This window comes from Mastigoproctus giganteus, chromosome 9, assembly GCF_048544385.1.
Source record: "Mastigoproctus giganteus isolate SK-2022 chromosome 9, ASM4854438v1, whole genome shotgun sequence".
Taxonomy (NCBI): domain Eukaryota; kingdom Metazoa; phylum Arthropoda; class Arachnida; order Uropygi; family Thelyphonidae; genus Mastigoproctus; species Mastigoproctus giganteus.
Genome location: NC_143583.1, coordinates 172,153,778 through 172,177,852, shown reverse-complemented (window position 1 = coordinate 172,177,852; position 24,075 = coordinate 172,153,778). Strand labels below are relative to the sequence as shown.

At 38.2% G+C, this 24,075-nt stretch overlaps 1 protein-coding gene across 7 annotated transcripts in view; it reads left to right on the top strand.

Moving 5' to 3' along the window:
- LOC150080888 (casein kinase II subunit alpha-like) overlaps positions 1 to 24,075 on the top strand; it is a 496,207-nt gene that overhangs the window by 122,488 nt on the left and 349,644 nt on the right. For all 7 annotated transcript variants that reach the window (XR_016547403.1, XM_090381541.1, XM_090381537.1 and 4 more), the window contains one exon: positions 16,549 to 16,650. Coding sequence is in view for 6 of the 7 variants with exons in the window: in XM_090381541.1 (XP_090237667.1) it covers positions 16,549 to 16,650 (102 nt within the window). In the remaining variant the exon portion in view is untranslated. The remainder of the gene's footprint in view (positions 1 to 16,548; positions 16,651 to 24,075) is intronic.

The window sequence follows — 24,075 nt, the reverse complement described above, 5'->3', positions numbered from 1 at the left end:
GGGATTTCCTCTAACTTTGCAATTGGTACTTTGTGAAGTGTCAGAACTCTGTAGAGACCAGGTGGTGATTTTAGACTCAATAACTCACACCAGATGGTGTGAGTTAGTGAGTCTTTGTGAGGTGTTAGTGTAGGGTTGTGTTGTTATGTTGTTTATCCGGCCACTTAGCCTAGGGATTTGTGGAGGCCACAAACTCCTAGTTACTGTCCACCACAGGGAGGTGGGCTGGGTCAGTAGGAAGAAATAGACCCTGGCAGGGCAAATCTTGGGGTTGCTTGAGTTTCCCAGCGATGGCCTAGAAAAAAAAAAGGGGGGGGGATAAAAATGGAAGTGGAAGAGGGATGACTGTTGGGAGAGGAGGGGAAGAAAATTTATAGGGAATGGGATCCATAGAGTAGTGAAGGGGGGGCAGAAGGAGGGAATAATAGGAGGTGGAAATGTCCACCCATTGAGAAATGGGGGTAGAGTGGTGGTGTACTGGGAGAGTAAAAGCCATGGGTTGCAACATGGATACCGAGATCCCACGTCAAGATGCATATCATCTTGTTGTGGGATCTTGGCATGGTCAACAGAAGAGTGAAACTCTGGCCACGGGTTGCAGAATATACTTGTGGACCTCTGTCATCATATATACAGGAGAATGGGGGCATGCCAGCATAGCCCTGTTGGCTACTATAAGATTCACTTCTAGGTGATCTCTGCTCTGCGTCCTCCCCCAGATATTCGGCGGCACTTGCTATATGCACGTCAGGTGGGGGTGCACAGTGACCTGAAATAGATGCCTTTTATACAGGATTCCTCTAGATCAGCCTTGGGAGTATAGTAATCAGCAGTCAGTTTCGTGCCTGCAAGTCCAGGCAGTGACAGCATCAGTAACCCACACATAATGGTGTCCATAGCCTTAGATGCTTTTGTGCCAATAAAATCGAAAAAGCATCTAAGGCTATGGACACCATTATGCGTGGGATACTGATGCTGTCACTGCATGGGATAACTGCCTGGATTCGCAGGCACGAAACTGACTACTATCACCTCAGCAGTGTGGAACGAGGAATGAATTCAGGGCAACCCAGTCTAGCAGCTGGGTTGCTCTGAATTCATCCAACACCACGCTGGGTGTCAGCATTGTTGGTGCACTGAGACACCATCCAGAAGATCTACTCCAGGATCATCCAACACTGTAGCAGCATCAGCATCCTTCACCATTAGATGTTTGCAGTCAGGTGGTATCAGATCTGGTAGTCAAATTTGTATTTTTAGATAGGGTGTAGAAAGGACATTGTGTATTGTGTATATTTTCAAGTGACACCAGGGGTTTCCCCTATAAACTCTCTAAATACCGGAGTTAGTGTAAGTTTTAGTGTTAGTTTGCATTGCGTAGTGTAGATGCCTTTTATACAGGATTCCTCTAGATCAGCCTTGGGAGTATAGTAATCAGCAGTCAGTTTCGTGCCTGCAAGTCCAGGCAGTGACAACATAGGTAGAAAGTTCTCTGGCAGGGGCAAGCTCTGAACTGCACCTGAGCTTGCCAGGGAGTGCCCTAGAAAAAAAAAAACTCCTAGAAGAGGAAAGTGTGAAAGGGAGTGACAGTGAGGAGGGAGAGAACAGATAAAGATTTAGGTGGACAATAGGCAGGCTGTCTATCTGAAAATAGGAAGTTAAAGAGATAGAGGGGCACACCAGTGGGAGGAGCCCACTGGTGTGCCTCCTTACATGAAGAGGGCTGTAAAGGTTTGTGGTAGTAGGATCCACCGGGCAAAAAGTTGGAATTGGGAGTGTGGAGGAAGAAAGTCATAGAGTTGGAGTGCTCTATATGGGGGTTGAGTCTGCGCTTTGGATACACAGTGCAACTCTGTATGAAATCTCACACTGGCCAGACTAGCTGTAGCCAGTGTCAGCATTTCCCACACCATGTCTCAGAAGAGAGGATGCATGATGTCAGCAAGGCAGGGGTGGTTCCCTGTGGGTACCCCCACTGTAGTCTAAGTGGGGGGGTGCCAGAACAACACACACACACACTTCATATGTTCAAACCTTATGCATACCTTTCCCTTACACAGATGACTTTACTTGCACTCACATTAGTACATCTTAACCTGGAAAGAAACTTTTTTTTTTTTTTTTTTACACACATATTCAGGGTATGACAATTAATATCTATTAGACATTCTCGTTCACACACAGTGATCCATTGGATAATGTGCCAGGCCATTCAAAATGTTGAAGTAATGTTATTACCACCTAATACAACTTCTTTAATTCAGCCATTAGGTCAAGGCATTATATCTACCTTTAAAATTCATTACATCAGAAAATTGTTACAATGGATTTTGGAAAAAAATTGATTCCGAATCTATTGGAGTGATGGAGGCATGGAACCATTTTTCAATTGTGGACTGTATCGGAATCATAGCTTTATTGCTCAAAGAAGTAAAACCGTCAACAAGTGTGTATCGGAAAAATGTATGGCCAGAGTCAGTTCATTCATGAAATATGGTGCAACTGGCAGAAAACAGAATCGGTGTGAAGTAGAAATTGCTAAGTCAGTAGGACGGGAAGATTTTGATGATATGACTGCTGAAGACTTCACGAATTACTGGTAGAAAAGAGGCTGGCAAAGCTGATTTGGTGGAAATGGCATTGGAGGTAAACCAAATCAATTCAGAGGATAATAGCACAGATGAAAATTCTGAAGTTCCAAATTTTACACTAAAAGGTATAAGGGAAAGCATAAATTTAGCCGAGCAATTAGAATCTTATTTTTTTTTTAATGCAGATTCTTCGACTGGAAGGAACACCAAGTTCAAAAGGGAGCTTCAAAAATGCTTAGCTCCATACCATGCAACTTACAAAGATCTATCGAGCAAAAATAAATAATACCAGAATACTGATATTTTAAAGAGAGCAGAAGATACACGAAATCTAGATGCTACAGAAGAAAGTTCAGAAAGTGAAGATATTCTGCAACTAAGAAAACGTTCTTGTTTGATTGTGCTTAGCAGCAATGAAGAGAAAGAAAATTAAATGAACGTACATTAACTGACATATTATGCATCACAGTTTGTAAGACGTTTGTTCAGTTATTATTACTTTTAATAAAATTTTTCTGATAGTTATAAAATTTTAAATATTTTTAATTAAAACTTTATTTTACTAATTTAATTTGAATTTTATTTTAAAAATTTTAATAAAAAGTTTCCGATAGTTTCCGATAAATAACAAAAAATATGTATTTTTGTTAGCTTTTGGAACATAACCCCCCCTTTTTGTATTGGTCCTTTGTCCCATATAACACAGTTTTCCACTACATGAGATTTTATAGGAACCTAACTACCATGTTATATGAGGCTTACCTGTACATATTCTTGACTTTATTTTGTAAACTTTTTCTGTGGCCAGGCTTCAAAAGAAAAATCTAAAATTATCAAATCAGCTTTTCTAACCAGTCATCTGATCCATCTTTGCCAGTCCATTGCCTCTGCATTATGCTTTTCATATAATGTGCAGTCAATTGGAGCAACCGAAAAAAGTTAGTGGCCCAGCTCTAAAGGATTTTTACAGGATGGAGGAGGAGTGCTTAAATATGTTGGTTGCATTTAACAGGATTGGAGATTATCAGACAGAAGTCAGTCGGTCATCAACAATTTTGAAGGATCTAAAGAGAACTGCGGAGGCAGTGTGACTTTGAAATAGAAGAGGCTGATGCCAGTGAGTTAGTTGCATCTCAGGCAGAGAAGTTGGCCAGTAAAAACTTCACTGAACTGCAACAAGATATTATAATTTCTCAAATCAACCTGAGGACTTGCTTTTAAAAGACCTTTGAGATCTTAGATAAATTCAGAAATTTGATTGAAGAAAGAATTCTGATGCCAAGGGGGTCGGTGGTGAAAAGAACTCGTAGTATGGTTGAGAATATTTAGCACCGTGGTCTCTTCTTTCCTCTTTATATTTACTTTATATGATGCAACTTGAATTAACTCTCTTTCTATCTCTCCCTTTCCTCTTTTGCAATTTTTATTGCAAAACTTCATCTAGTTTAGTCATATGACACGAGTGTGAGTTGCCCATATTGTTTGTTGGCACCCTATAGTCAGTTTTCAGTACAAGTAGGCTCTGTGGAATGAGTTTCTTCATGAATTTTGTTTTTAATTAATTTGATTTTTAAATATTACAGTCAGTTATTACATGTAATACAGTCAGTATTACATGGAACTGATATTCGGGTGACACTCAAGTCAAGTGGATGCAATTTCGGTAAAGTACGGACGGTCTGTGACAGCCAAATCCTCTGCTTGCACCTTCACGATGGTGGGACTGTTAGTAATTCTGGGTATAACCTCCATGCACAAGTACATGGTGGGTGACCACCCAGGTGTGAACCAACGTAAGCAGGGGTCGAGGTGTGGCGCCCACACCACATGGAGGAACACGGCCCCTCTATGTTACCAGGCAGTACTAGGTGGTAGATGACTCTCATCAACCGGTGAAATACCACCACTTTGCTTATTGGAGGCTTGAAGTGGTAGAACCCATGTTTAGTCTCTAGAGCTAAGTTCCGGCCAACCCTTCCCTATCTCTTCCATCATGCAATATGATTGATGATTTTTGAGGTTATGATGAATGTCGTGGCGAGATCCAATATTCTTTACATTTCGAGGGTACAGCTCTAAAACGGTGTTCGCGGGCCGGCTGCTAGTTAGTACACTGGACCGAACCTATTGGTAACTCTCTAGGCCTCCGGATCAGCTAGTGTATAATCTTGCTAGTACTACTCTGCCAGATAGTGACTGGAGGGAGTCCGAGTAGTGTGTATGCGGGGAGAATTGTCGAGGCCATGTTATGTCAAGGATCTGGGTATATTCTTACAATGAGTACACCAATTCCAAAAATTTCATTACTTCATACATCATGTCCCACCCAATTTTTCTTACTATTGAATACACCATGAATTGTCAAAATAATAGAGCAAGCTTATCTGCGAAAAGATCTAAACCTCCCAAGCACTTCCTAATTCATTTCACAAATATACGTGGTCTCAATTCTAATCTGAACGATGTCCATTTCCACTTGCAGTCTGCCAAACCCCATGTACGTTTTCTGACAGAATCTCAGTCAACTACTGCTCATCTCAGATGCCCAAATTATTCGCTGTATGATTCCTTTCGCCTCAAAGGTGGAACTTGTGCATGTGTCCGTTCTGATATTCCCTGTCAGAGACTTGGCAATTTGGAATCTCCTCTCTTTGATCTTCTCTGGCTTAAAATCTCTCTACCTCACTGTGTCAAACCGGCCGAGATGCTGAGGCTTTTGCAATTACTAATGACCTAGCACAGATTCTTCATTTACCTACAAGAATACCGGACAATCCTAATCATACAGCCAATACGCTTGATCTTTTTCTCACAAACAACCCTTCTAAGTGCAGGGTTGAAGTGAGAGGTCCTTTAGGCACTTCAGATCACAACTTGGTGATTGTCTCTTCTCCAGTGGAACCTTTATCTCACGGCTATTCCCAACCTCGTGTTGTTTGGCATTACAAGAATGCAAAATGGGATGACCTGCGAGACTTCTTTTCTTCTTTTCCGTGGTCGGATTACTGTTTCAAAACTTCTGATGTCAACGTTTGTTCAGATCGTGTCAGTGAAATTATTCTTGCAGGAATGGAATCCTTTATCCCACACTCCACTTTAAAATCTCGTCCTTTATCTAAACCTTGGTTTTCCAATAAATGTGCTAAGGCTGTTCAAGAGAAGAATGTTGCATATTGTAATTGGCTTGTTTCTAATTCTTCAGTTTCATTTTCTGCTTACACCAAAGATCACAACAATTGTAAAGCAGTTATTAATCAGTCCAAACTAGAGTTTGAACAGACTGAGTAGAAAACTTGCTTCTTGCCCTAATGGTAGCCGAGCATTCTGGTCTCTTGCCAAAGCTATTCGCCGCAACTTTTGCCCATCTCTGCTCCCACCTCTGTCCAAACCAAATGGTTCTGTTGTCACTTCAGCCAAGGATAAAGCTGACCTGCTAGCATCCCATTTTTCTTCCAGCTCATGTATTAATGATATTTGTAAAACACCTCCCACCATTCCCAACACACTCCATTCAATGCTTCCTGTGGTCTTCCATCAAAAGGATATCAGAAGGATTTTAATGAATCTTGATGCTAAGAAAGCTCCAGGTCCTGATGGTATTTTTCCACTTGTTCTCAAAACCTGTGCTCCTAAATTTACTCCTATTCTTTGCCGCCTTTTTTTCACTTTCTTATTCCAAAGGTGTTTTTCCTTCTGCTTGAAAATTTGCTCATATCCAGCCAGTTCCTAAAAAGGGTGACAAATCCCTCCCATCCAATTATCGTCCCATTGCAATTACTTCTACTCTTTCTAAAGTAATGGAGAAATCAATTAATCGCCAACTCTTAAACTACCTAGAAACCTTCCGTCTGATCAACGATCGCCAGTATGGATTCCGTCAGTGTCGATCCACTGGTCATATTCTGGCTTATGTTACCCATTTATGGACTAATTCAATGGAAAGGTTCGATGAAACACAAGTAGTTGCTCTTGACATCTGAAAGGCTTTTGATTGTGTTTGGCATAAAGGTCTTCTAAACAAGCTTCCATCTTATGGTTTGCCAACTGTTTTTAGTAATTGGTTATCCAGTTTTCTCTCTGATCGCTCACTGAGGGTGATCATAGATGGCTCTCTGTCTTTTAACTTCTCCACTAATGCCGGTGTCCCCCAAGATTCAGTTCTTTCCCCCATTCTTTTTCTCTTGTATATTAATGATCTTCCATTGACAAAAAATCCTATCCATAGTTTTGCCGATGATAGCACATTGCATTCCACTTTCCATTTTGAGAAACCTTGTCCTGCTCAATCAGCTTCAACTTCACGAAAATCTGCTACCAATTCCTTAAATGCCGATCTTCAAGTAATTCTCCAGTGGGGCAAAGACAACTTAGTTGATTTCAACCCTTCTATAACTCAGTCTTGTTTTATATCTTACAAAAAGGATTCTTCTGCTCCTATGCTTATCTTTAGTGACACTCCGATTTCTAGGCACAATGATATATCTTTTTTGGGGATTACCCTGACTTCTAATCTCTCTCTTGGCACAAGCACATTACAAATATTGCTTCCTCTGCATCTAAAAAACTTGGTTTTCTCTTTCGCTCTCGGCTTTACTTTTCTTCCAAACAGTTGCTCACTCTGTATAAATCGCAAATCCGCCCTGCCATGAAATATTGTTCCCACATCTGGGTTGGTGCCCCCAAAACCTCTCTCAGGCTTCTTGATTCCATTCAGAAGAGGGCAGTTAGGTTAATTAATGATTCATCTCTAACAGAGTCTCTCCACTCGCTTTCTCATAGACGTATACTGTTTCTGCTGCATGCCTCTTCTACAAATACTTCCATGGGCACTGTTCTTCTGAATTGGCTTCTATATTTCCCGCTCTCTCTTTCAAAATAGTCTGAACATGTGCCGCCAGCAGCCAACATCCATTTATTGTCCAGCTTCAAACCCATAGAACCAACCTTTCATCTTCCTCATTTATTCATTCAACTGCCGTTTTCTGGAACAACTTTCCTTAATACATATTTCCTGAAAACTACAATCTACAGAAGTTCAAGTCCAATGTCAACAAATATCTTCTTTCGTCTTCTGAACCTCCAACCCAAGCACGGTACTAAGTACTATAGGTTCTAATACCTCTCGTGTTTGGGGTTCACATAAAAAAAAAAGTTATGCTTTAATTGCGGTACATGTGTTTCTAAAAATCTCCGCATTATGATATTTTGTGCATTAAAAACAACAGAGCTTATGGGAAAAATAGGGATGGGGCAGAGCACTCAAAAAATATGTTCAGTTTGGTGAGTAAAAAACAGTTTTGTTTGTTTGTTTGTTATTTGGTTTTTAGGAGCATTAGCAACTAAGGCCATATTGCTCTGGGATATGTGGTGGTCATTCCCTTACCTTTCCGCATCCTCTGTATTTGGTTGTGACGGGCTCGAACCCTGGTCTAATCAAGAAGCATGTGCTACGCACTACTGCTCCTTTCCACCTGGCTACGGAGGCACCGAGGAAAACAGTAAAAAAAAAAAGTTATAAATTATAAAATTGCTAACACAAGTTTAAATATCTTAAATTTATAATTAATAAATAAATATTACCGTACATATAGCACTTTATCTTGACAAGGTACCTTGTATTGGTCATAGACTATGTACACTTATGTACAAAGCTTAATTAATACTGTAATATATGCATAATAATTGCTATTTCTATTTACTGAAATTTTTTTTTTTTTTTTTTTGGAATGTAAAATTTAAAACAGTAAAAAAGATAAGCAATCAATAACAACAAATACAGCATGCACATGTGAGTTACAGAGTAACAAGTTTACGAAGCTTTAAAAATAGGAACAAAGGGAAGATTCTGAAAATTTATTTATGTTTTTTATATGATTGGAGATTTCATGGAAGGGGAAACACATTTAGCCATAATAACGTAAAAACCCACAGAATTCCAGCTATTGGTATTATTGCAAACACAGTAAGATTGAGTTTATAATTAGACTGCACTAACAGAAAATTTTATTATTATTATATTAGGGTTACCCATAATTGATTACATAAACTCATATTTGTGTCTTTGAATTGCGTGTGTTCCCTGGTCAATTTGCCTGTTTTGCTGGACAAAAAAATCCCAGTTTCTTGGGAGAAAAAAACCTTGCTATCTGCACCTGAAACTGACTAACTCAGTCCATTGAAGTTCCATGTCATCGATGGGATTCGAAAACCCGGGCCTTTTCCACCCAATGTGGGAAGGATGGTGACGATACCACTGTTGCTACCTGCACAGACTGCACTAACAGAAAAGCCCAATGAACCGGGAACTGCAAATTGTTATTACTGTTTTATGGTAGTGACCTCCAGAAATGTGCTCCTCTGCTCACACTGTCCCACCTCACAAAATTTCTGTTTGAACAGAAAAATGTGAGCTGTTGAGAATGTGAGTCAGCCTTACAATATCACCTGTTATTTTGTGAAGACAGCGAATGACAACAGCGTGTCTCCGACCAATACAACTACACAAGTAGGACATATAGCTGTCACACATTTGACGTTTGACATTTTTTAAGCTTCACAACTTTGCATGTATTGCTGCTCAGGTCACCACGTTCAGCTTGGTGCTGGGTTTTGCGTTCACCTGGTGTGTCTTGCAGATGCAGATGAAATCACACATGACCCAACCAATGCGAAAATCGTATTATACTACTTGCATTGGAGCAAATTCGAGTGGTTAAAATACACGGTATAGCAAAACTGACTGTAATTTCTTTTTAATTCAAAATGATTTTTTTTTGATAACAATGATTTTCAAACATTGTTATCAAAAATCAAATTAGAATAAAAAAAATGAAATCTTAAAATATGGTTAAAAAATAAACTCGCTGCTTTATTTTTTGTTGAAATAATAATGTTCTCTGCATCTGTTTATGCATTATTTAATTTGGTTTCAGCAACTCAGGAATCCTCTAGAATTTAGATACAGAAGTTGTCCAACAGAATTTCTCTGTCAGACAACAATGGCCAATAGGTGAATGTTCACTTCCTTCAATTTTCAGGGTTATTTTCATGCTGCTGTCTATTAGACAATATGTTGGCTGCTATCATACTGGACAAATTTCAAGACAGTTTATACATAAGCATACATATTTGAAATGACCTTTAAAAATAAACATCTATATAGCTATTCATAGGAGCCCACATATATAAAATTGATAACCAGCCTCAGAGCTTGGCTCTGTTTTAATATGGTTTTGGATATAGTGCAGTTTTCTTCCTGATGTTTTAGTGGATTAGTTGATAATAATGATTCGAGCATGATTATGCCATGGAGCTTAGTCATTTCATTGCTTAGAATTAAGTTTACTATATGCTGTTTTATGATAATTTGGATTTGTTCAGATTTATCTACCTGTGTGGTAGATTGATGAAGTTTAATTTAAACTTGAGATCTTGTAATTTCAGATAAAGCCTTCTTTTCTTTAATATTTATATGATACTGCTGGGAAATTAATATTTTAGAATGATCTTTCATTGGGCATCATCCTGGTTGGATTCTAAATTAATGAGGGTAAGATAACACTATGTTTTTTATCACTGGGTGTGTGTGACAACTCTTTTGGTGCTGCTAGCTTTGGGGGCTGTTTACCCCACTAGGAAACTGTTGGATTATATTGATTGTGTCTCAAGCTGTTTAACACCATTGATTCTTGTGTCACTGCTGGTTAGGCAGTCTAACACATTGTTATATAGTTTATTAAAATTGTTATTTCTTGTTGGATTGTATTTATTGGACGATTGTTTTCTGCAACAGCATGTTCGGGAAGCAACTAGAGGGAGTAGCAATCTTGATCTGATTATCAGTAGTGATTCTTCATGCATTAAGAATCTGCAGATAAAGGAACCACTAGGTGGCAGTGATCACAGTATGCTGATGTGAAATTTACTCAAAGAGGTAACTACCATCAAGGGTAAAGGGAAGGGTTTTTGCTTTTGTAAAGGTGATTACGGTGGTCTGAGACAGTTTTTAAATTTTATACAGTGGGACCAACTGATGATGTTACCAACAGCAAATATAAATGGGAAGCATTCAAAGAATTAATCTTGGAAGCTACTAAGCTTTTCATACCAACTAAGAAATATTGATAATTCATTTTTAATGTCACTAACCACTGACTCAAAACTGCATATATAACTTTATTTGCAATAAAACATACTTTAAAATAAAATCTTCAAAACTGCATTATACTATAATTAAAACAAAATGAAATAAAGTAAAATAAAATAAAAGTGTATATTACGATAATATCACTGATTTTAAATTTAAAGGTTAAAATCACTTAAAACCTACAGAGGGGGAAATGCAAAGGTGTATTAAACTCTGGCAGTGAGCTAAATGATTTGGTAATACCTCAGAGCAAAGTGGAAGAGAAATTGTTGAAGATAAACATAAGAAAGGCACCTGGGATGGATGGGATCTATCCAGTTGTATGAAAGGAGGCATCAAAGGAAGTAAGCAAACCCTTAGCCATAATGACTAGAGCTTCCTTGGACTTGGGGGAAGTACCCATGTTCTGGAGATTTGCTAATGTGACTCCAATTCATAAAGGAGGATCAAAAGGTGACACAAGTTATTAGAGATGCGTTAGTTTGATTTCTGTTCTGGGGAAATTAATGGAGGCACTGTTTAAAGAAGAACTGTTGGATCTTCTTTAACTAGACATCTAACATCTAGACAAGACTTCAGTTATAGTTCAGACATAGTGGGTTTGTTAAGGGGAAGCTTGTCTGACCAATTTGACTGGATACTATGATGTGGTCACAAAGAATAATACTGATATCATATATTTGGGTCTTAGGAAGGCTTTTGATTCTATTGCACATGGAAGACTGCTGCACAAATTGGAGCAGTGTGGTGTTGGAGGCAAAGTGCTGCTATGGATAAAGGATGGTTGAGTGGGAGAAGACAGAGTGGCAATCAATGGTCACCGCTTTTCATGGACTAATGTTATTAGTGAAGTCCCCCAGGGGTCAGTGTTGGACCATTGTTGTTTTCTGTATTTATTAATGATATTGATGATGGATATCAGGCTTAATGTCTAAGTTTGCAGACGACATGAAGGTTGGCAGGGTTGTTGTTGACACTAATGACAGTATGATACTGCAGCAGGATCTATAAAAGTTGAGCAGATGGGCTGAGAGGTGGCAACTGAAGTTTAACGTTGACAAATACAAAGTAACGCACATGTGTAGCAGTAACCCCAGAGTAATGTATCAACTGTGTGGTACTACACTGGTGGGGTAGAAAATGAAAAAGGTCTGGGAGTAATTTTGCAGTCAGATATGATGTTTTCTGAACAGTGCTGCCAGAGCTGGTCATGGGTTATTGTCAATGATATACGGGAATGTTTCTAGCAGGGAAAAGGATGTGCTTATCCCCTCGTAGAAGTCAATGGTCAGACCACACCTTGAGTACTGTATACAGGTCTGGAGGCCACATTTTAGGAAGGATGTAGAGTTGCTGGAATGAGTACCGAGAAGGGCAACAGGATTAGTGAATGGAACAAAGAGTTGCTCTTACGAAGAAAGGCTTAAGTTTTGCAAATTACAGTGTCTGGTGACAAGGCATCTGCAAAGTGATCTGATTGAAGTGTATAAGGCCTTGAATGGTTTGAGCATGCTCAGTGATGATGGGATTCTTCCTCTTGCCAGATTAATCATCCGATGGGACATAAATTCAAATTGAGGAAAGATAGCATTAGCATTAGTAGAGGCATTTGATGCAAGAAAGCAAGCTTATGCAGCATCAGCCAAAAAAAAAAAATAATAAAGTAAAATAAATAAATAAAAAATAATCACTTCCACTTCACCCCTCTGTTCGTTCGAAATACCTGTCCAGCTGAGCCTTAAACTTATTTAATCTATCAACTTCCACGACAAGGGGTGGAAGTCTGTTCCACCTACCAACCACCCACTGGCTAAAGGCAAATTTCCGCACATCTATCCTACATCTGTCTTTCCTCAATTTGAATTTATGCCCTCTCAGGTGATTATTCTGAGCAAGAGGAAGAATCCCATCAGCATTGAGCATGCTCAAACCATTCAAGGCTTTGTACAACTCTATCAGATCACCTCGCTGGTGCCTAGTCTCCAGACACTGTAATTCGCAAAACTTAAGCCTTTCTTCGTAAGAGCACCCCTTTGTTCCATTCACTAATCTTGTTGCCCTTCTCTTTACTCGTTCCAGCAGCTCTACATCCTTCTTGAAATGAAGCATCCAGACCTGTATACAGTACTCTAGGTGTGGCCTGACCATTGCCTTATACAAGGGAATAATCACCTCCTTATCCCTGCTAGAAAAATTCCTATAAATCATTGACAATACACCATGAGCTACTCTTGCAGCCCGTCTGCACTGCTCAGAGAACTTCATATCTGCCTGCACAACCACCCCCAAGTCCCTTTCATTCTCTACCACTGTCAGTGTAGTACCACAGAGTTGATACATTGGTCTGGGGTTGCTGTTTCCCATATGTAGTACTTAACATTTGTCAATGTTAAACTTCATTTGCCACCTCTCAGCCCATCTGCTCAACCTTTGCAGATCCTGTTGCAGCAGCATAGTGTCAGTAGTGTCCTTGACAACCCTGCCTACCTTTGTATCGTCTGCAAACTTGGACATTAAGCTTGATATACCATCATCAATATCATTTATAAATACAGAAAACAATAAAGGACCCAATACTGAACCCTGAGGGACTCCACTAATAACATTAGTCCATTAACTCTCTGTCTTCTCCCCATCAACCACCCCCTTTATCCATAGCAGCAATTTGCCTCCAATGCCACACTGCTCCAATTTGTGCAGCAGTGTTCCATGTACAACAGTATCAAAAGCCTTTCTAAGATCCAAGTATATAATATCAAAGTTATTCCCTGCATCCAGTTCTTTTGTAACTGCATCATAGTATCCAATCAAATTGGTCAGGCAAGACTTCCGCTTAATAAAACCATGCTGTGTCCGAGCTATAACTGAAGTCTTGTCTAGGTGATCCTGCAGTGCTTCTTTAACCAGTGCCTCCATTAATTTTCCAGGAACAGAAGTTAAACTCACAGGTCTATAATTACTTGTGTCAGCCTTTGATCCTCCCTTGTGAATTGGGGTCACATTTGCACATCTCCAATCCATGGGTACCTCCCCTGAGTCCAAGGAAGCTCTCATAATTATGGCTAAGGGTTTGCTTACTTCCTTTGCTGCCTCCTTTAATATAACTGGATAGATCCCCATCCACCCCAGGTGCCTTTCTTGTATTTATCAATTTCTCCTCCACTTTACTCTCAGTTATTACAAGATTCTTTAGCTTACTGCTGGAGTTGAGTACACCTCTGGCATTCCCCTCGCTGAATAACTCCTCATGTGTGAATGTCGATGCAAAATATTCATTTAATTTGTTAGCTACCTGAGCAGGGTCATCAACAGTTGACCCATCGATATCAAGTGGACCAATCTGATTCATCCTCTTCCTTCTAGAGTTTACATAAGTAAAGAACTCTTTGCTGTTTTTCTTCGCATCCCTTGCCAAGGATCTCTCGTAATCTGCCTTCGCCTGCCTAACCTCCTTTGTAACTTGGTTACAGATCAACTTGTATCTATCATAGGCTTCTGTGTCACGTGTTAATTTGTATGTATCCCATGCATTTTTCTTCTCTGCCATATGCCTCATTAGTTCATCTGACATCCATTTAGGCCTAAACCTTGAACAATATTTCTTAGTTGGTATGTAAAGCCTAGTAGCTTCCAAGATAAGTTCCTTGAATGTTTCCCATTTTGAATTTTCTGTTGGTAACATCATCAGTTGATCCCACTGTATAGAATTTAAATACTGTCTCAGTCCATCGTAGTCGCCTTTACGAAAGCAATACCCCTTCCCTTTACCCCTAATGGTAGTTACCTCTTTGAGTAACTCCCACTTCAGAACACTGTGATCACTGCCACCTAGTGGTTCATTTACCTGCAGATTCTTAATGCATGAAGAATCACTACTGATAATCAAATCAAGAGTATTACTCCCTCTAGTTGCCTCCCGAACATGCTGATGTAGAAAACAATCATCCAATAAATCCACAAAAGCCTTGCTAGTGTGTGAGTGACCAGCCCCTAAATTCCAGTCAATATCTGGGAAATTAAAATCCCCCATTATAAGACTCTCTGATTTATTGGCCCACTCTATTTCTCTGTACAGTTTCTTATTATACTCATCAGAGTCATTAGGCCTATAACACACTCCTACTCTCAATTTTGATCTCCCAATGCTTATTTCAGACCAAACTGACTCGACACTGTACTGTCCAGCAGTGTCGACTGGCTTCACTTCCTTGGATTTTATGTGTTTCTTAACTAATAGCATAACCCCTCCTCCCTTCCTATCCAGTCTATCCTTTCTGTAGACATTGTACTCCCCAAATTCCAGTTCTGTATTCCTTATATCTGTGTGACACCACATCTCTGAAATCCCAACAATATGTGCCTTTGATGTTTTGAGCAATACCTCAAATTCATCAAATTTATTTACTAAACTACAAGCATTGGTGTACATGCAAGTATACACGCACCTGCTCTTCCTCTTAGCCACCCTAACACAACCCATGTGTTCACTTGTTACCCCCATGATTCCCAGCAGTCTCTGAAATATCCTGCATCTTATTTTCCAGGCCGCTGCTCATTCCAATAGAAGTTGTAGAATAGATGTATGGAAATTTGTCTTTAACCAGCGTGTGGTTGATTGCTGGAAAAATTCCCATCTATTGTTGTGAAGTTGACAGCTTAAATTAATTTAAGGCAAAACTAGACAAACATTTGGAGCAAATGGATGGGTGAAATAGGAAGGATTTTTTGGCTGATGCTGTATAAGCGTGCTTTCTTGCATCATATTCCTCTGTTAATGCTAAATGTAGATGTGTGCATATTGTACTTGTCGAAAATGTCAAACATTATATGGATGTAAACATTACAATAGTGTTTGAAAGTAAACTCATACTTTTCATTGCAACTCTGCATATCTTCCTCAATGATTAACAGCTGGAATATTTTACCTAACTATGTTATCTACATTTATGCTCGAGTTCTATCCATGCTTGGCAAAAGAATGCAATATAAACTGGAAAGATTTTATTTTAATCTATTCTGATGGTTGGAAACATAAAAAAAAAAATAAAATAATAATAATGATAAAAGGAACAAGTTTAATTAACATAGAAAAGTGTCCATTTCACCAGTAATTACTTCACTTTAAACAAATTTGTTTATAAATATTTAAAATCATTTATTACCACCTTAATCAAGTTGTATGGTTAGTAGTGTTATACTCAATTTTTTTTCCCTTTTTTAATTAATAAAAATGTATTACTCAGGCTGAAATTTATTTTTATTTTATCCTCGCCTTTTTCCATTTTTATATACGAGGTCAGTGTTTTGGCATGCAATTTTTTTACGGCCGGATGCTCTTCCTGACACCAACCCTCACCCTTTTCCTGGGCTGAGGATATGCGGTGGTCATTCCCTGACCTTCCACATCCTCCATATTTAGTGGTCATGGGCTTGAACCCCAGTCTAATCAAGAAGTGCGTACTACGCACTGCTGCTGCTGTCCACCTGGCTATGGAGGCACCCATTACTCTGCTGAAATGATGGAAGTATATAACTTAAACATTATATACTTCCAAAACTGTATTGATGAAACTATAAGTAATATCTAGGATTATCCTCCCTCTCATGTGATTTGATATTAGAATGACAAACTATTGGAGGAGATGAACAGGTGATGTGTGAAGTTGTTTTTTTTTATTTTTTTTTTTTGTTGGTGCTATATAAGCTTGCTTGCTTGCATAATTTACAACTATTAATACTATTTGATTTACTTCTTCCTGAAAAAAACATAATAATTAGCATTACAGAAAATTTCTTCTCTTTTTATCACAGCCTGTAAAAAAGAAGAAAATTAAACGAGAAATTAAAATTTTAGAAAACTTAAGAAGTGGACCTAATATTATCACTCTAGAAGCAGTAGTAAAAGATCCTGTGGTAAGCTGATTTTTTTTTTTTTTTTGTTTACCTGAGTGTACAAGATGTTGCTATTAAATGACAAGACTCTTGCAATAAAATAAATATAATGAAATACGGATACTCCCCAACTTACAACGAGTTCCATTCTGTTACTTCTGTCATAAGTTTAAATGATCGTAAGTAAAATATAAATAACAATGGTAATATAGGGGTATGGTTCCCAAGGTTAATAAGAGAATAATAGTAATAATAATAAATTTCATAAAAAAGGGAAATAAAAATTTCACAATTAAAGACATTAAAATTATTCACTGAGTGAGTGAGAGAGAGAGAGAGAGAGAGAGAGGTGCTAGACTTTTCAGCAGATGATGCCGAAGGAACAGTGGAAGTCTTGAAAAATTTGTGTAATGTTGACTGTGCACTTTGCTTTTTCTTTTCATTGTAGATCTCCCTGTAGCAAGCAAAGGCATCTTGAATATCTGTCAACATTCAGATCCATTTCTTCCAACATCTGCATTCCATTATTAATTATGGCAAATGATTCTGCCATCTTTTTTGCTGAAAACTTTCTTGCGGGCTCTGGTGTTTCTTCTACATTTTCTCTTACTTCTTCTCTGACGTCTTGTAGTTCCAGCTGAATCAGCTTATCATTAGTTAGTTCTTCTGTGCTTTTGACAAACTGCTCCACGCCGTTTGCATAACCCCAGGGGGCTCACATCTGGTGAGTACGGGATTGGCAAACCCAGGGTCCTGAGCTGGATATCATCATTCTTCTCTTCTTGGTGATGCCTTTCTACTTCTCTCTCTCACTCTCACACACACACACACACACACAGGGGGGTAACTTGGGAATTTTTTTTTTTTTTTTTTGGCTGGTGCAGCATAAGCCTCAGGCTTCCTTGTACCATATGGCTAATAATAATAATAATAATAATAACATCCAATTCCAGCTATCTCCAAGTTCTACATAATCTTTGCTAATCTCGGTAATAGCGTTATCCTTATCAAACCCAGGGAGACATGAATTTCCATGAGATTCTTCCATATGCGACTCATGCATTTATTAGTAACCTCATTCCATGCTGCAGCTGTGTTCATTTTGCAATGCAAAATGTTATAAGCCTTCCAAAATTCTGTCAGAGTTTTCCCATTTTGAGTAGCAGTAATAGCCTGAGAAAAAGTCTTTCAAAGGTAATAAGCTTTAAATGTAGCAATAATTCCTTGATGTAGTGTTTGGTGGAAGGTACACTTCTTTAACATCAGGATGAATGTCATCCAAGTGTGCAGGATGTCCTGGTGCATTATCCAACATTAACAAAATTTTAAATGGGATGTCTTTTTCATGACAATAATTCTTGACTTCTCTGATGAAACAATTTACATACCAATTTTCAAACAACGGTATGGTCATCCATGCCTTTTTGTTATGCTGAGAAAACACTGGCAGGGTGTGTTTATTGATGTTTTTAAAGCCCTTGGATTTTCAGAATGATAAATCATCAATGGTTTTAGCTTATATCCTACATTTCTTCCAAAAAGCAGGGGTCACTATCTTGAATGCCTTAAATCCTGGCATCGTTTTAGCTTCTTTGTGGATGTTCAGGCATTTTTTTCCAAAATAAGCTTGTTTCATCCACATTGAATATTTGCTCGGGCAAATATTCTCCCTTCCCTCTTCTATGATCAATTAAACTCTCCCTTAAAAACTTCGGCAGCTTCTGTATCCACACTAGCTGCTTCCCCACTTACTTTCACATTATGCAAATTGTGCTGACCGGGCTAGCCGAGTGGGTAAAGTACCTGCCCGGCAACCCAAAGGTCGCGGGTTCGATTCCCGCCTCGGGCTTGGATCAAAGTACTGCAAAAACCTTGGGAGGTGCAATATGGCCACAGAAGCCGATGCGCCAACAACTACCAAATCAAAAAAAAAAAAAAAAAAAACTTTCACATTATGCAAATTGTAACATTTTCTAAACCTATTGAACCATCCATGACTCGCGACAAATGTCTCTTTGTAGTCATCTCCTGCATGTAACTTTAAAGTTGCAAAAAGGCTTCTTGCTTTAGCCTGAATAGCTAATAAGCTCAGGGGTACACATTTCTGAGTGTGATCCTCTATCCATTCAACTAATAACTTTTCCATATCATGTTCTGTTTTTTTTTTCGTTGTTATTGTTGAGTTGATAGGCGCTGACGCTTTTACTGCTTCACGAATTCTGTCTTTGTTCTTCATTATAGTGAATAAAGTCGAGTGAGATTAGGTGAAATCATGAGCCAGTTCTGTTACGAATTTACCTTTTCGTGTCGTGTTATTATATTCAGCTTTGTCTCTAAGCTTATTGTTTTTCTCTTCTTCACAGGAGATGAATCAATTTTACGTTTACTAGCCTTATTATTTTGGGGTAGTTTGGTTCCCGAGATAACAAAAATATTGGGAATCACACAGCAATTATATTACATTCACTAGCTTTGAAGAACAGAGTGAGACTGAATCATGACCCCAGGGAGTCACATCTGGTGAGTATAGGCATGGCACACCCAGGGTCCTGAGCTGGATATCATCATTCTTATATTTCTTGGTGATTCCCTTCTACTTTTGACTCTTGTTTTCTCTCTCTCTCTCTCTCTCTCTCTCTCTCTCTCTCTCTCTCTCTCTCTCTCTCTCTCTCTCTCTCTCTCTCTCTCTCTCTCTCTCTCTCTCTCTCTCTCTCTCTCTCTCTCTCTCTCTCTCTCTCTCTCTCTCGGGGTAATTGAGAAATTTTTTTTTGGCTGGTGCAGCATAAGCCTCAGGCTTCCTTGCACCATATAGCTAATAATAAATAATACTGAGAGTATCTAGGCTTAATGATGCTGTACTAAGCACAAGATGCTGTAATTGTCATCAGCAAGTGCGATTTATTGTTAGGACTCGTTCTATTTTTTTTTTTTTTTTTTTTTTTTGTAATTTTTAAAATGTTTTTGTAAATTTAATATATGCAACTGTTGTAACTATGAATGGTAATAATTCGGAAGGTTGTAAGTTGGGGAATATCTGTATTTCATACCACACAAGTTATCCCTTTCAAAATAATTGCCTTGTTCTTGCACACACTATACCATATGTTTTTTCTAAGCACAGAAACATTTCTGCAATCCCTTTTAACACTTTAGTCATTTCTTTCTGATTGTCTTCAGAAAATGGATTCCTTTAAATACTTTTCAGCTTTAGGAAGAGATAAAAAGTCACAAAGGATTAGGTCTGGTAAGTAGAGTATATGTTTACACAGAGAGAGAGAGATTTGTGTTTGGCCAGAAACTGGTGAATACAGAACGTGTATTCACCAGTTTTGCTAGAGTATTATCTTGATGGAGCCTCCAACTATCCTTCCACAATTCAGGTCTTTTCCTTCAAACTTTTTTTTTTTTTTTTTTCCATAGCCCCATAAAAACTTCAATATAGTTAGCTTAACTTCTGTTCCAGGAGAAATAATGGAGTCATTGGTTAAAGAAGTAGTGGGACCATCTAGACAGTAGTGCAGCAGTTATACTTCAGTTATAGTATGGGTTTGTCTGACCAATTTGGTTGGATACTATGAGTCACAAAGGAACTGGATGCAAAAATAATTTTGATATCATATACTTGGATTTCAGGGAAACTTTTGATACTGTTCTGCATAATAGACTGCTGTACAAATTGGAATAGTGTGGCAAGGGAAAGTTGCTGTTAAGGATAAAGGGATGGTTGAATGGGAGAAGGCAGAGAGTTGTTATCAATGGACACTGCTCTTTGTGGACTGATGTTATTAGTGCAATCCCACAGGGTTTGGTGCTGGGCCCATTATTGTTTTCTGTAATGATTTTGATAAGGTATATCAGGCTTAATGTCTAAGTTTGCAGATGAGACAAAGGTTGGCAGGGTTGTTAATGACAGTAATGATGGTATGCTACTGCAGCTAGATCTAAAATAATTAGGCAGTTGGGCTTAAAAATGGCAATTGAAGTTTAACATTAACAAATGCAAAGTACTGCATATGGGTAGCAGTAATCCCAGATTAATGTACCAACTCTGTGGTACTACACTCAGGGTAGAGGAAAATGAAAAAGACCTTGGTGTAATTGTACAGTCAGATATGAAGTTCTTTGAGCAGTGCAGATAGTCTGCCAAAACCGCACATGAGATTTTGTCAATGATATACAGGAATTTTGCTAGTGGGGATAAGGAGATGATTATACCATTTTATACGGTAATGGTTAGACCACATCTTGAGTACTGCATACAGTTCTGGAGGCCTCAATTTAGGAAGGGTGTAGAACTGCTGGAATGAGTACAGTGAAGGGCAAAGAAATTGGTGAGGGGAAACAAAGAGATGCACTTACCAAGAAAGGCTTCAATTCTTCAAATTTGAAAGTCTGGAGACTAGGCATCTGTGTAGTGAACTGATTGAGGTGTTTAAGGTGATTGAGGTGCTTTGAATGTTTTAAGCAAGCTCAGTGCTAGTGGGATTCCTCCTCTTGCTCAGACTGCTCACATGAGGGGGTCATAAACTCAAATTGAAGAAGGATGCTTGCAGAACGGTTGTGTAGAAGGTTACCTTTAGCCAGCAGGTGGTTGATTGCTGGAACAAACCTCCATCTGATGTGGAATTAGATAGCTTGAATAAATTCAAGGAAGATCTAGACAACCTGTTGGCAAGGGTGGATAGGAATGGGGAAGGTGTTTTTTTTTTTTTTGCATCATTTGCCATTACTAATACTAATTTTTTTTTCAAAACATCTTCACTACCTTGAGTCTTATAATTTTTTGATCTTCATTCAAAATTTTTGGTACAGTCTTGACACGGTGCCTCCGTAGCCAGGTGGGTAGGAGCAGCAGTGCGTAGCACACGCTTCTTGATTAGACCGGGGTTCGAGCCCGTCACCACCAAATACGGAAGATGCGGAAAGGTCAGGGAACCGCATATCCCGGAGCAATGTGGCCTTAGTTGCTAATGCTCCTAAAAACCAAATAACAAACAACAACAATCTTGACACACTTTTCTCATGCCTAAATTTTCAGTGCAATGTTTAATTATTTCTTTGTCCATATTTACTTCTGATGCAACTATTCTAATACTTAAACGACAGTCACTTCTGTTTAGCATCCTTATCCGGTCCACATTTTCATCAGCTTTCATGGATATCAGACAGCCTGGTCATTTGTCTTCCATATTCTCTCTTCCTTTAAAAATCTTTTATGCCATTTGAACATGTGAGATTTTGACCTAATATCTTCCCTATAAACTTGATGTAACAATGCTGTTTCAGTTGGTGTTTTCTTTAGTTTTCTTAAAACATGAGATTGGTTCATTTTCGGTTATTTTGTGTGTCATTTTTCCGGTAAACTGAAAAAACACAAGGTAATGAAAACCTGCAAAATGAACGAGTCTGTTGGAATGTGGCTTGTCTGACAATTAGAGAAAGGTCAACTGCTGTGCCTTTGTTTCCCAATTGGTGTGTAGTGGCTGCACATGCAATCTTGTTATTTAATAGTTACACCTATTTCTCTTCTTTGAAAGGATAGTCATAATTTCACAAATTTCAAAGAAATTAAAAATAATTACTTTAATTTGTTGTCACTGGCTCAACTTCTCTATATATAATAAATGCAAAATATTAAATACAATGCAACCTTGATATACTATGAGTGTCTGGGGACAACTTTAACACTCATTATAAGCTTGGCTCATTATTAGCTGAATGTAAATTTACCTTTTTTTTTTTAATAAATACACAATGCCTAAAATATATTGCACATACTTAAAAAATAAAATTTCAAATTGTCAATTTCTTGTAGACATTCCATACTTACAAAAGAGCAGGAAAACTAATTTATAGTACACCATTGCAAACAGGCAATAAGGAAGAGTTCAGCTAATTAATGAGTCTTTCCTATGTGGAAAATGTTAATAAGAATGATGTTAAGAATCAAGTCCCATGATTTCATGAGCTTTTTCAAAGATTGCATATCACATTTATTTATTTTTTTATAGTTTATTTTCTTACAGTTAAAGAAGATTAAGAATTTAAAAATACAGTAAACTGTGTTGTAATGTATATTGTCATTTGTTTGTATTTAACCTAACTGAACATAAAGCTTATCACCCTTCTAACTCTCCTTCCAATGCTGCAAACTAACAATGCTTAACCCTTTCAGGAGTTAGTATGCCAAACATGTGCAGTGCCTTTTTGGAGTGATTTTTTTTCATGGAATTTTAAAACATTGTAAAAATGAAAACTTTGTGCATAAATGCTTTTAAATTTAATGTGTTCTATTTTTAACCTGATTGCTGACATAGCACTGAAATTATTGCCAGAAATCAAATCATAATTTTTAAAAAATTGTAAAAAAAAATGTTAAAAAAATTGTAAAAAGAACTTGCTGTTATTATTATCATTTTTTGTAGTAATGTCATCCATTTATTTTGATAAATAAAAGTCAAATTCATCCTCTTCTGGATCTCAATTATCGAGAATTACATTTGGTCTTTTTAAACCGGAATTTGGCCATTCTGTCTGGCCAAACCAGACAGAATGGCCAAGATGTTGATAGCCTCCTTTGATTTTCTAAGCTATTTTCTTATCTTCATGCTGCCATCTATTGAAATTGTTTCTTTTTTTTTGTTTTTGACTGTTAGTTAGAAACACAAATATGACATGTCCAATATGTGTTCTTTGTCAGGATGGTACGTAAAGATTCCCTCAAACCTGCCATGGTATGCCTGTGTTGTAGCCTATCTGAAAAGACATGTGTATATTGTGTAAGGTTGGATATTTGTAGTGCTGTGTTGTATATCTGGCCTTTTTGTGACCAGAAGCTGCAATTGCTTGGAAGGCAGCCTGGCTCTTGTCCATGGCACAAAAAGCCAGGTCGTATACTTTAACACTCAATGGTATTAAGGGTAAGTTGCTACAATGGATAAAAGGATGGTTAAGTGGGAGAAGACAGAGGGTGGTAATCAATGGGTGCTGTTCTTCTTGGACTAATGTTATTAGTGGAGTCCCACAGGGTTCGGTGTTAGGTCCACTGTTGTTTTGTATATTTATCAATGATATTGATGAAGGTATATCAGGCTTAATATCGAAGTTTGCAGATGATACAAAGGTTGGCAGGGTTGTTAATGACAGTAATGGCAGTGTGCTACTGCAACAGGATCTAGATAATTTGGGCAGATGGGCTATGAAGTGGCAACTGAAGTTTAACCTTGACAAAAGCGAAGTACTGCATATGGGTAGAAGTAACCCCAGAGAAACGTACCAACGGTGTGGTACTACACTTAAGGTAGTAGAAAATGAAAAAGACCTGGGAGTAATTGTGCAGTCAGATATGAAGTTTTCTGAGCAATGCAGATAGGCGGCCAGGGCAGGTCATGGGGTTTTGTCAATGATATATAGGAATTTTGCTAGCAGGGAAAAGGAGGTGATTAT